The sequence below is a fragment of the Phasianus colchicus genome, chromosome 21, assembly GCF_987193195.1.
Source record: "Phasianus colchicus chromosome 21, bPhaCol1.hap1.1, whole genome shotgun sequence".
NCBI classification, from domain to species: domain Eukaryota; kingdom Metazoa; phylum Chordata; class Aves; order Galliformes; family Phasianidae; genus Phasianus; species Phasianus colchicus.
Window position 1 is genome coordinate 1,791,380 of NC_143456.1, and position 12,222 is coordinate 1,803,601.

The 12,222-nt window shown below is 48.1% G+C and overlaps 1 protein-coding gene across 4 annotated transcripts in view; it reads left to right on the forward strand.

Moving 5' to 3' along the window:
- CALN1 (calneuron 1) overlaps positions 1-12,222 on the forward strand; it is a 101,980-nt gene that overhangs the window by 40,893 nt on the left and 48,865 nt on the right. For all 4 annotated transcript variants that reach the window (XM_031591917.2, XM_090122518.1, XM_090122517.1 and 1 more), the window contains one exon: positions 3,476-3,619. In XM_031591917.2, coding sequence (XP_031447777.1) covers positions 3,476-3,619 — 144 coding nt within the window. The remainder of the gene's footprint in view (positions 1-3,475; positions 3,620-12,222) is intronic.

Sequence of the window (12,222 nt, forward strand, 5' to 3'; positions counted from 1 at the left end):
TCCAATTCTTTCTTTATTTTCCTTTCTTTTTTTTTTTTTCTTTGTCCATTAAGATAGTTCTGTGCCAACTGTCTATTTTCTATGGTGGAATGGAGATTCAGTGCTTATTGATGCCTCAGTGGAGGTGTAATCTAGGTATGTGTGCTGGGGCCAATGCAGGGCTGCTGAGGCAGCATCGCTGTGGCACGTACTGCCTTGCTTTTCCTCTAAAAGGCAAAAGAGGGCTTTGTTGTTCTCAATCAGGGTAAAACATCCCCATGCAGAGCAACTCAAACTTTCTCCCAAGCCCAGAGAGCAGTTGAGAGATTCACCCCATGAATGCATCCGTGCCCAGTTCTGAGCCAGGAGCATCAGTTGCCATGGCGACTTATTTGGAAAAGTCGTATGGGGAAAGTGCTGATGTATTTTTAGCTTTGGGTAATGAAATTTAACAGCTGGAAATGAAGGTGAGGGCCAGCCAGGGTGCTGTGGGTTCATGGAGCACTGTTTGGGATGACATTGGGGTGGTGGTGGCAGGGCTGTGCCTGGGGAGGATGCTCAGTATGTCGGAGGGGGAGGAATCACCGTAAAGAAGAGCTGATAAAGAGGTGGTGGTACATACAAAGATAAAGAGGAAGCACTGGCTGAGGTCGTAGCTGCTACGTGTACAGTGTGTTCAGCCTATAAATAGCTCTGCAAATATACCTCTGCACAAGCAATATTTATAGGCTGGGAGTGGAAAAAGCTCAGTTTGGGGTCGGGTGTCAGTGCATGAAGGATGTTTCAGGTTTGATCAGAGGTTCATTTATCTGAAAGGCGTGGAGTGGGGCTGGAACTCAAGTGGGGGACCTTTAGTCCTCCAGTCAAGGTTCAGATGTTGTTGTGCTTTTGTGCATCTTCTGAAATCAGTGTATCTGGAGAGAACGCTTGCTGGACTGGCACTCAGATGCCCCACTGTGAAGCCTCAGTACTGATGTAATTTATTTGTATAATTTGGATCAGTCTAAACTTTTCGGAAGGTAGACTCATATTTTATGTTCTGAAACTTCCTCGGCTCCCTGCAGTATTTTTAGTTTATGTCTTCAGCTGTCAAAAGTTTATTTTAAAAATAATTGATTTTGAAGCAATATTTACTGCACTTTAGCTTTCAGCAGATCATATGAAAATAGATTTCACTACAGCTGGCAGTGTCTGATGGGATTTGTTCCTACTCCAAAGGCTTCTCTGCGTTCCATCCCAGCACTTCAAGCTGCGTTGACTCTGAGCAGCCCCACCACCTCTTCATAGCACTGAGATAAGGTGGATCCAGGAAACTGGATCAGTCTGAGGAAGCCACAGCTGATATATAGCTACACCCATAGCATAGGTGTTACAGATCTGGCACAGGATTTGTTGAAATCAGTAGGATCTGCCCTTTGTGCATTGGTGAGCTTTTTGGCTGGGTTAAAATCTGGTCACATCCCATCCTGATAACCACAGCCACGGTGGAGATGAAGCAGGAGGTCAGGGAGGTTCCAGGCACCTCATCAAGGGAGGTGGTGAATTTTGATGGGAGGTGGTTTAAGAGCAGCCTTTGAGTTGTAAAGTTTTAGATAACTCATTAGCAAAGACGTCACCAAAACATTTCTTGGTGCGCTGAGATGCTCCCAGCTTTTTCCCAGGGGGAAGAAAGAGCATCCCTCCCTTAAGGAAAATTTCTTCTCAGAAGGAACGATGCTGCAGTGGCACACCTGCCCAAGGAGGTGATGGTCACCATCTGGTGTTCCAGAGCTGTGGGGATGTGGCACTGAGGGACGTGGTTATGGCCATGCTGGGGTGGGTTGGGGTAGGACTGGGTGATCTTAGAGGTCTTTTCCAACCTTCATGATTCTATCATCTTTGGTTATCTTCTCCCAGGGAGCAGAGGACAGGGGGAGAGGTGGTGCAGTCCATGGCAGGGCCAAAAGCATTTTCCTGTCCCTGAGGTTTAATGACGCGCACAGAGCTGATCAGATCTTTTCCATTCAATCTATTCCTGATAGAGAATAGATCAGTGTTTAATTAGATCTGTTCTCCTGCGAAACCTGCAGAGCCTTCCCTCCCACTTCTCCAATGAAATGTGTTCACATGAATGCTAAACTTCTGTGAGCATAGCTGCACGTGGTGACTTTCCACACATGCATCCTCATTCTCTGCTGCCTTCTGACATCTCCCAGTAACGCCCACAGTGGAATTCCCACAGCCTCTGCCTTGTCAGCATGGGATGGGGTGCAGAGCAGTGTGGATGCCTCCAGGTGGTAATTTGTCCCATAATTCAGGAGACCTGACCTGCATTTTCCTGGGGCTGTGCAGGGATTTGTGCTGGAAGGAGTGACTGCTCTGCATGGAGGCAGGCAGTGCCCAAAGTAGGTGTACTAACAGTGTCCTGAGTGAGCAGTGTGAATACAGTGCAGTAAAGGTCACCAGGGGGTGACTGACATGTGGTTACCAAACCAAATAATTGTTGATGATCTTCCCAAGGATGTAATAGTAAGGCATCTTGTGTTTTCCTCCTCACAACATGATGCATTTAACTAACAAATCAGTCCCTCTTTCTCTCTCCACCTCCAACCAAATCCTCCCAAGCAAACCTGCTCCCATCTGGCCAGTGTTTTGACAAGGCTTTATTTGGCATTCACCAATCAGAGCCACTTCACCTGGGGAGCTTGGTGGTGGGCTTCAAGCAGAGAAGCTGTGAGGAGCAGGGCTGGGAGCTGGGCTGCACCAGGGGGTGTTAATGCCAAGGGGGGATATGCCAGAATTGAAAAGCAAACCAAAGTCAGATGTCAGAAGCCGAGCCAGGCTGCAGGAGAATGATGGAAGTGACTCCCTTGACGCCGTCAGCATTTTTATTGATCCGAGGCTCTTTATTGCTGTAAAACAGTTGTAAATTAAAGAGGAGCTGGGGAGAGGGAGAGATGGAAATTGCCTAGGTTTGGTTTAAAAGACGTACACCCGCATTTGTGGTGCTTGGAGAACTGGCTGCAGAGCGCTGCTACCCGCAGGGGATGCACCCAACTGCTGCTGTTCTGCTGGAAAAAAGTGAGAGCCTGGTAAGACCTGGAATAATGCTGTCTGTCTTGCAGACATGCTGACAGGCGTGGGGCAGGGCTGCTGGAGGAGCCCCAGGGCAGGACAGTGCTTTCCAATGGAGCAGAATGGATTTCCAGGCAGATGCTGCAGAAGGGAGGGAGATCCATCTGTAATGAATGCTGAATTTTGCAGTGATGCTTAGCAGAGAAAATAATACGAGTGTTGATGCAGTTGTACATATCTGTCTGCATACAGAGGTGTGAGTATATGCTTCGATGAGCATATCATTACATTTCATGTCATTACATTGACTTGAAATTATCAAATATGCCACATTCACATTAGGAAAGGCAATATATGCTGCTCCTTCATCCCGTATGCACAGATACATTGACGAAGATGTCCGCCACCATAATAACTCTTTTCTCCTTTCTCTCCCTTGCAGAAATCCGTGAAGCTTTCCGGGTGCTGGACAGGGATGGGAATGGCTTTATCTCCAAGCAGGAGCTGGGCATGGCCATGCGCTCGTTGGGGTACATGCCCAGCGAGGTGGAGCTGGCGATCATCATGCAACGCCTGGACATGGATGGTGAGTCCTCACTGCTGGGTCTCCTACAGTGTGAGGAGCTCTCCCTGAGCACTGCAGCTTTTGTTTGGGGCTCAGGGTGTTCATGGTCATCAAGGAAGGTCTTGGAGGGACGCTGTGAGAATCATAGAATCAGTAAGGTTGGGAAAGACTTCCAAGATCATGTAGTCCAACCCCAGCCCACTCCACCATGCCCACTGCCACATCCCTCAGTGCCACATCTCCATGGCTCTGGAACACCTCCAGGGTTGGTGACCCCATCACCTCCCTGGACAGCTGTGCCACTGCATCACCGTTCTTTCTGAAGAGAAATAGTTCCTAATATCCAACCTGAACCTCCCCTGGTGCAACCCATGCAAGGGAGATGGTGCATCCTCTTGTTGACCAACTGGTACAGCTAGATGAAGACAAACCAGCTATGGCAACCTTTCTGTGTGAAGTGGCAACTGGTATTTCTGTCGAGGCTATTGCAGTCCTTTCTCTGCTTGTTTCTGGCACAGTGATGCTTACTGGGATGTAACTTGGGCACCTGGCAAGCAGCGTGGTCCTGGGGTGCTCAGTGCTTCTTGCGAGTGAAAGATGCTGTGGATAGGAGCAGTGCTGTGCCGTAATGAAATGTTGCTGGGTTTTGATGGAGAAGTTTAGAAGGGTGGAATGATTTTGAGTAACGTCCTGCTGTGAGAGCTCCTCAAACGATTACCAAGAGGTAATAAAAGAAACAGAACCCACCATTAACAGGAACAAAGAAATGCAGCATCAGGATGCCAGAGCCAGGGGGGACTTGTTAACTGCCGCAAAGCTACAATCAGAGCAGAGCACAACAAGCAGGCTGCCTTTAAAATGTCCTTGGTCAGAGCAGGAGGGATGCTGTCCTGGTGCAGGGAGCTGTGATACGGCAGGGCAAAAGCATGGAGCAAAGGGAGATGAATCAGATGCAGACTTGGTCTAAAGGGGAGTGCAGGTTGTGTTGATGTGACACCAACATCCTCAGGGGACCATGAGAACAGAGCCCCTGGGAGGTGGTGACAGCTGGACATCTCTGGGGACATAAGAGAGCAGATTTGCCTTGGGGATGCAGGGTACCACTGCATTCATTAGGCAGGGAGTGGTGATAACCTCCGTGAGGGTGTTTAGAGGCTCTCCTGCAGGGAGATGGCACATACCCCAGTGGATGGAGATGGTTGGCAATTTGAGGCAATCTCTTTCCTGAAAGAAAAGGAACAAAAAAAAAAAAAAAATCCATCACTTTTTAAAGCGTTTTCCCCAGATGTTGTTGTTTGCACCTTGTTATGCTGTGGCCTTTCCTAGCAGACCAGGTGACTTCTCTTTAGACTTCACAAAGGCCAGACTCAGCGCGGCGCCAGTTCTTGGGGTCTTTTACTGCAACTCTGTGATTTCTGGAAAAAGAGTGCTGTGCACTTGGCTCTCCATCCTGATTCATCTCCAGTTATTCCCTAACTCTCGATCTCACTGACTTGAGACTTTGGCTCCTTTCCTGCTGCACTCTGGGACCTGTAACCGAGAGGTGGAGTTACAGTGCAGAGTAATGGGCTGCAGATGGAAGGTGTTGAATTCCTGTCCGAGGGCTTTCAGAAAGCTCAGCGTGCTTTCTGCCAAGGTGGGGGTGATCCTATCTCTCTCCTCCAAGGATGCAGCGTGGGGATGAGTACTGCTCTGGGTCTGCATCGCATTTACCTGCTGCTGCAGTGCTTAGGAGCTTAGGGACCAGGGCACAAATCTGTGACATGGGGAGTCTGAGAGGACCAGACATTGAGACAGCATTGGGGAATGGGAAATTCCTTAGGCACTGAGCGAATAGGGGAATGTTATGTGAAAGATTTACCTTGCCTGCAAGTTGAATTAATACTGTTCAGCTTGAATTAATATTACGTGGCTTATGACTGCTTTCTCTCTGGTGGGTTGTCTTGGATTTTTATCTTGACTCGTCTGGACTTTTTGCTGTGATTTCACAGTGAGAACCAGCAACAGCTCCCTCCTTCCTTGCACATTACATGTGAGCATCATTCAGTAGCAGGGCTTGAACACAGCGAGCCCTGGGGTGTCGCACATACCCCACTCCCCCAAGGACAGCCTGACCCCATACACTCCACTTGAAGGCTGCAGAGCTTTTCCTCCCTTCACAGAGTCCCATGGGCTGTAGAACCAGGAGAGAGGCAGCCGTCCTCCTGCACACCCCACATAAGTTACGAGGTGCCGGCAGGTTGCGCAGCCAGACGGCCGATCTCCACGCAGGGCTGCTGCCAGTGTCTGCTAATAATGAGGTAATACAATTGGCAGCGCTTTGTATTTCATGAGAACCAGTCTGACCAGACCTAGCTGCAAGCATGTGGTTTTCATCAGGTATTACCTTGGGATCACTTTTGCCTTGCAGGATGGCAGGGTGTCTGCCGGGGATTTTTTAACTGATGGTATTCTAATGTTGAGCAGTTAGAGCTGTTCTTAGTCTGGGTTCCTTTGCACACCTCGTGCTCTGCAGGGAGGAGGAAGCTCAGCCTGTCTGGGTCAGGATGTGGGGCAGCAAAAGGATGGGAGCTGGGTGGACAAAGCACCTTGCAGTGCGTTGGAGTGCTGTTATGGGTGTGCATAGCAAGTAGAAAAGGAGCGTTTCACACCTGTATGTCACCTCCTGCCAGAAGGGATCTCACCCAGCTCAGTAATTAACACAGGGCTCAGCTCCAGAGCTGCCCATGGACAATGCTGTCTGGGGCTGTTGGTGAAGCTCCAGAGCAGAAATGGAGCTGCATTTCGTAACACATTGAGTTGGTTAGAAAATGGGATGTGTTGGGTACCTGATCACCTGTCCGTTGTCTTTGTGTAATGAATTATTCGCTTTGGTATCACTTGAAGACTTTTTTTTTAGAATTGTGTTCTCTTTATTATGGTTGGTTACGTCTCTGCTATCTCACTGCTTTCTCCAGGTGGAAAAGAAACCTTTCTTTTCTTTGTTCTCCTGCTTCTTTTCCTTCTCAGCTTTGATTGCACAGGGGACAGCCGGCAGCATCCTCTGCTTCCCAGCAACATTTTCAGAGTCCCAACAAACTCCCAAAGGATAATTTCTGTTTAAGTATTTCAGGTTCCATGAAACACGGATGTGGTGATGTTTTGGTTGTGTTGAGCTGTGTCCCAGCCCTGGCAGTGATAGGTGGAAATGAGAGTAACAAGTGGGTTTGCCCACGGGGATTGTCAGTGGGTGATGCCAGAGATGCTCAGCAGCTTCTGAACGTCCTCCAGGAGGAGCAGAGGGGATTCCTGCCCATGGGAACCACGAGGATACCTCTGTCCTGTGCCATAAAGCCAGTGGAGCACTTGGGTTATGCTTGGGTTACTCATCTGTTGGGCTTTAATGCCATGAAGCAAGGTTACCTTTTGGATATGCATTGGATACTCTGCTGTTGTGGTATCCAATGTGTTTCCAAAAAGTGCCTTCTTTGCCTTGTCTTCCTCCTCCCTTGATGTTCTGTAAGGGGTGCTCCAGCCAGATGGGGGGGAACCACAGCTGCCACTGAAGAAATAGTTCAGCTGGAACAAAAACTGGATTAGAGTGAAAAATGAGAACACACTTGGAATATTTGAAGGTCTCTAGAGAAAGTTTATAAATCATCAGAAATCCCCTTTCATGAGCTGCTGGAAGGTGCTGTAGCATTGCTGTGATGGAAGAGATAAAAGTACCAAAATCGAACGGAAGGCAAAGGGTTATTTGAAGCAATTCTCCTCTCTTGGGGAAGGAAGGGAAGAACAGTGTTTCCATTGCTGCAAGCGTGATTCACATCAGACCAGAGCTTTCCTTACGTCTTATTTTAGAGGTGGTGTGTGAATGTTTGCCAGCAGAAGGCTGCTCAGGATAGGTGGGCATCTCCAGTGGTTGTGCCTTGTGTGGACATTGTGTTTTATTTTATGCCTGGAAAGAGAGGCCGGGTTTTACCTTAGTTTATACTCTTGATTTTCTTCATCCTTAGACATAATGAGGTATTGCGTGGATATAAACACTGCAGACTCTGAGAGGTGCATACATTTCTGTCTGCAATCTGGAGAATGACCTGAAATATTCTGTCAGTTGGTGGAAAGCATAATATTTTAAATATTTATTTGCTGGCAAAATAATTTTTTTTTTCCAGATTCGTCCTATTGGCAGTAATGCTAATAAAAATGCAGAGAAATGGCACATTAAATGTGTTGCCTTATTTGAGATGCCTACTCTTTAAGCAGACTTTAGCAATAAAATAGACGAATGTGTGACTTAAGTGTCAAACTGTTTCGTTACAACATCAGACACTTTCATCCACGCAATAAAATAAGCACTCAGTGTACTAATTAGAGGAGCAGCTGGTTTTCAGTACCCTGGGAAAATAACTTCAGGCTAACAAAAAAAAAACTATCCAGTGTGTCAAATTGTTTGTTATAGTACAAATAGGAAATACTTTGATCAAGCAGAAGACAAGCCAGCTCCATCAGTGTACAAGCGAGATACCTGCTACCTTTTTGTCACATTGTGTGATACATCAGTGGGAACAGCAAAAATCCAGCATCTCCTGCAGCTTCCTCTTGAGCAATTAAAATGAATGTGAATCCCAAATTAAAATTTGGAACGTTCCCTAACCAGTTAGGAGGGCTCTTTGTGGAGCTATTCATGGTGACTCTTGGTGACTCCAGGGATGCTGTTGGGGTACCAGGTGTCTCCCTAAAAGCTCTCCTTGCCATTGTGTTGCTGTTGGGTTGGGGTTGGAAGGGGAGCAGATTTGCCTGCTGACAAATGTTTGCCTGCTCGGATTGGCTTGTACTGCCCTGTGTGGTACACTGATGCTGCAAAAATGAAATATTTTTTAACTTTCTTTGCCTTTTTTCACAGTTTTCTTGCCATGGCTCATTCACGGTGTCGAACCAGTTCAATATGACACTGCAGACTTCACAGAGAAAGAATGGTCAGACTTTGTTGAAGATTTTGGGCTTGCCTTTTGTGCTCAGAAGCCTCTGATTTTGCTATGTGAGAAGCAGTCCAGCACCATTTCCATGGGCTCATCCTTTGCGAACTGGGGGCCTTGCTGGGTGAGATGGATGTGATGAGACCTGGCTGTATTTATAGTGGCCACTAACTCCATGTCCCCTCTGATTTGTAAAATGGAGATTATCACATTAAGTATTCTCACTGCAAAGAGCAAAGAGAAGTTATTGTTGCTGGTGAAGCTGGTCGGATTTGCAGCTTAGCACTGAGGATGGATTCATAAGCAATAGCAAGTTGTGCCTTTGGCACAGCACGTGTGTGTGCAGCAGGGAGCACAGCATTCCCCCGATCTAACGAGTCTGTGACTCGTTGCTGGCCGTCTCAGTGCTGTGCAGAGCTGTCTGATGGATGCTGTGATGCTCACAGAGCTCACCTAGTGACAAAGCCTGCTGCAGCTGGGCTGTGACTTTGCTCCTCTTGACCCTTATGACTCTAACTTCGGCAGTTCCGCAGCCACTGGGTCACCCTGGGGCTTCCTAGGACCACACGATGCTGACATGTTATTCACCTGGGGCCTGATGGATGTTTTTATTTTTAATTTTCTGTGGTTGAGGTCACTAGTTCTGTTGGATTTTTAGGCACCAAGCTGCTGGTGTGTGCTTGCAGGGGACACGATACGCATCCGTCCTCCTGGGTCACTGTCTCTCCAGGATAGGCTGTCCTTGGAAAAATGCAGGCAGTTAATATCACTGAACCAAAGAATGGTTTGAATTGGAAGGGACATCGCATCCTGCTGTGGGCTAGTTGCCCCCCACCAGATCAGGCAGCCCAGGACCCCATCCAGGGCCTTGAGGTGCCCTTATGGAACAGAGTGGGCTCTAGTTGGAGGTGTTTCACTCCTTTCTTCAGCTCTGGCAAAGTATTTCCTCCAAAATCCCTCAATAAAGTATCACAATAAGGGGCAGAGCTGGTGAGCAGTAAGAGTGCCCCTGCTGCCACCATGGCACAAGAGGAATTGGAAAGTGTATTTTTCTGCTAGTTTATGTGTGTGTACTTTGCCAGAGGATATTAGAGAGCCTCTACAACCCTCCCTGGCAAAATGCAGACAGGAAATAGGAGATGTCACCCTTCTCCATCCTGGGGAGTGCTGGCACGTCCCACGCCCATGGATGGTCAGATGAGGAAGGTCTCCCACCTAACTCTGCCAGAGCCTCCCTCCTGGCCATGGATTGGGCGGGTGATGCTTTGTGCCTCAGTTTCCCCACAGCAGAGCAGTCACCAGAGTGTGCCTTTATCCTTTTTTTTCAGCCAGGCTCATGGATGTCTTTTCTTAAAACTGCTGTCAAAGTCCTAAGTGAAGGACTTTCTCCAGCTGTAGTGAAGTTATGGATGGAGGCTGTAATGCAGGGGGCAGTCTTTGGGTTGTGTTGGTGTCAGGCTGCTCTCTGTTCTGAACATCTCAGAAACCAAAATATTCATCTGTGGCTGGAGCTGCTCCATGCACACCTCTGCAGCAGCCAGCACCTGCCCGTGTTATCATTGCCCAGGTTATCTTATGGGCACATGCAATGACACAGAGTGGGATGGAGTCACTGCAGCTAGCTGTTATGAGAATAAAAATAAACAGGAGTGTTGTGCACGCCTGGGACCTGAGCTGCAAGTGACTAGCTCATTAACTTTAAATATATCACCTAGCTGCACTCTGGAGGTCAAATGCAAGAAAAAAAAGTGTGAATACTTATCAGTCTACACTCAGCACATCCTCATCTCCATTCAAATGCATGCATCACTCTGGTGCCATGGCAGGATACTTTGCAGGAAGAAGAAGAACCCAGCTATCCTGAGCCTGGCTGGGGTGATGATTTCTTTAGGAAGCACTCAGGTGCAAGGTCTTTAAAGCAGGAGGCTCTGAAAGCGGTGCAAGTCTTTCTGCCCTTGTGTAGGGCAGTGCAGTCCATGCACATTTTTTTCCTCTCTCTTTTTCTTTCACCTCTCGTGCTGCCTTTCTCCCAGCCCGATAAATATTTTATTGCTCCCTCCAAGGGAGCCACTCCAGCCGGGGACCTTCAGACAGAGCAGTGGCTGAAGGCAGAGGGTCGGGGCTCTCCCGTGGGATGCAGGGCACAGGGGTTCATGCTGCTGCTCTGCTCAGCATTTAATTACACCTTCAAGTCAGCAGAGTTCTGGCAGGGCCGTTTGCAGGCGACCAGTGAAGCTCAGCGAATGGTGGTGACTTGAGTTCTCCTTGGCCTGGAGATCTGACAGCACCACGCCAATACAAATGGGTTGGAGTTGAAGGCGCAGAGCCCATTTTTCAGAGATTCAGGCACCCCTTCCTTGGGGTACTGAGTCCAAAGCACCTTCCCTTGGACCATGGCTGGGAGAGAGCTGAATTTCCCAGTTCTATGCTGCTCTCAGCTGCTGCTCCAGGGTTGTCCTTGGTGGGCGCTGGACCTCAAGGTTCCCCCTTGGTGTCAGGACGTTTCCATTGAACTTACCCCAGGGCCTTTCTGCATACAGTGAGCCAACATTAAGCACTGCAGCTTTGGTGCAGCTGCTGAGCAGGTAGCAGGTCTGAGTCAGCATGCTGTTTGTGCATGGTCATGGGTGGTCAGAGGGGTTCTGTAGGACCCAAAGACATTTCTGGGTACCTTCAGGCATCTCATGGAGTAATTAGAATGATGGGAGTGCATCTAGTTGCTACGCTTTTCCATTATCACATCTGCCTGTTATTTTTTTTTTGCTGGAATGGTGACGTTGCTACACAGCGAGCCAACCTTTGTGGGTATCTGGAAGCACTTAGTGCCCAGCCAATGCAAATGGGCTGGTAATGATAAGCAGATCTAATTCATCTCTGACGGTGTGACCAGCAATGTTCTGAGTCATATTTTTAGTCATGCAAGGTTCAGGCACATGATTGCTAACCCCCTTCTTGCACGGTAGCATTAATGCCAGGATTAAGTGGAAGCATGAGGCAGAAAGAGGAATATTAGGGCATAGCTGTATGTAAATAAGGAAATGGTTTAGGTGGTTTAAAAAGCAAGGTGAAGCTGAGCTCTGGTGTTGTGCCAAGGTCACCCATGTAGTGACCATCAGGAGGGAGGTAGCTTGGGGACCTGCACAGAGGGATCAGGACTGCAGCATTGAAACACTGGCAGCATTTGAGGCTTGCTGGCTGAACCATGGGAAGGAACCAGGGGATATGACAACATCTCTGGCTTGGCATCTTCCTCCTTTCCTTGCAGCCCTTGAAACCAACCCAAAGTTCATTTCAGAATAAGCTGTATATCGCTCAGTCTGAATATAAACCACATCTGTAGGCATGGGAAAGCCAAACGCAGGGATGTGTGCAGGGTTTAATTTGCCTCCAGTGCAGATCCTTGAACAGATGCTCAGTGTGTGCATCACACATCAGCTTGTAGTGCACTGTGTGACTGCGACTTAGAGGGAGAGCATCCATTGAGTGTACACCATGGCAAATCTCGGGTTGTATGTACCCAGGAAGTGATGAGCATCCTGAATTCCTACAGCTCCTATAGGAGTTTGGGTATAGGGTATTACGTTGTTATGGAGAGCAACCCGTGCCTTCTCAGCTTTCAGCCATGCAGATTTGGAGCTTATATGCTGTTTTTTTACAAGGTTTTTT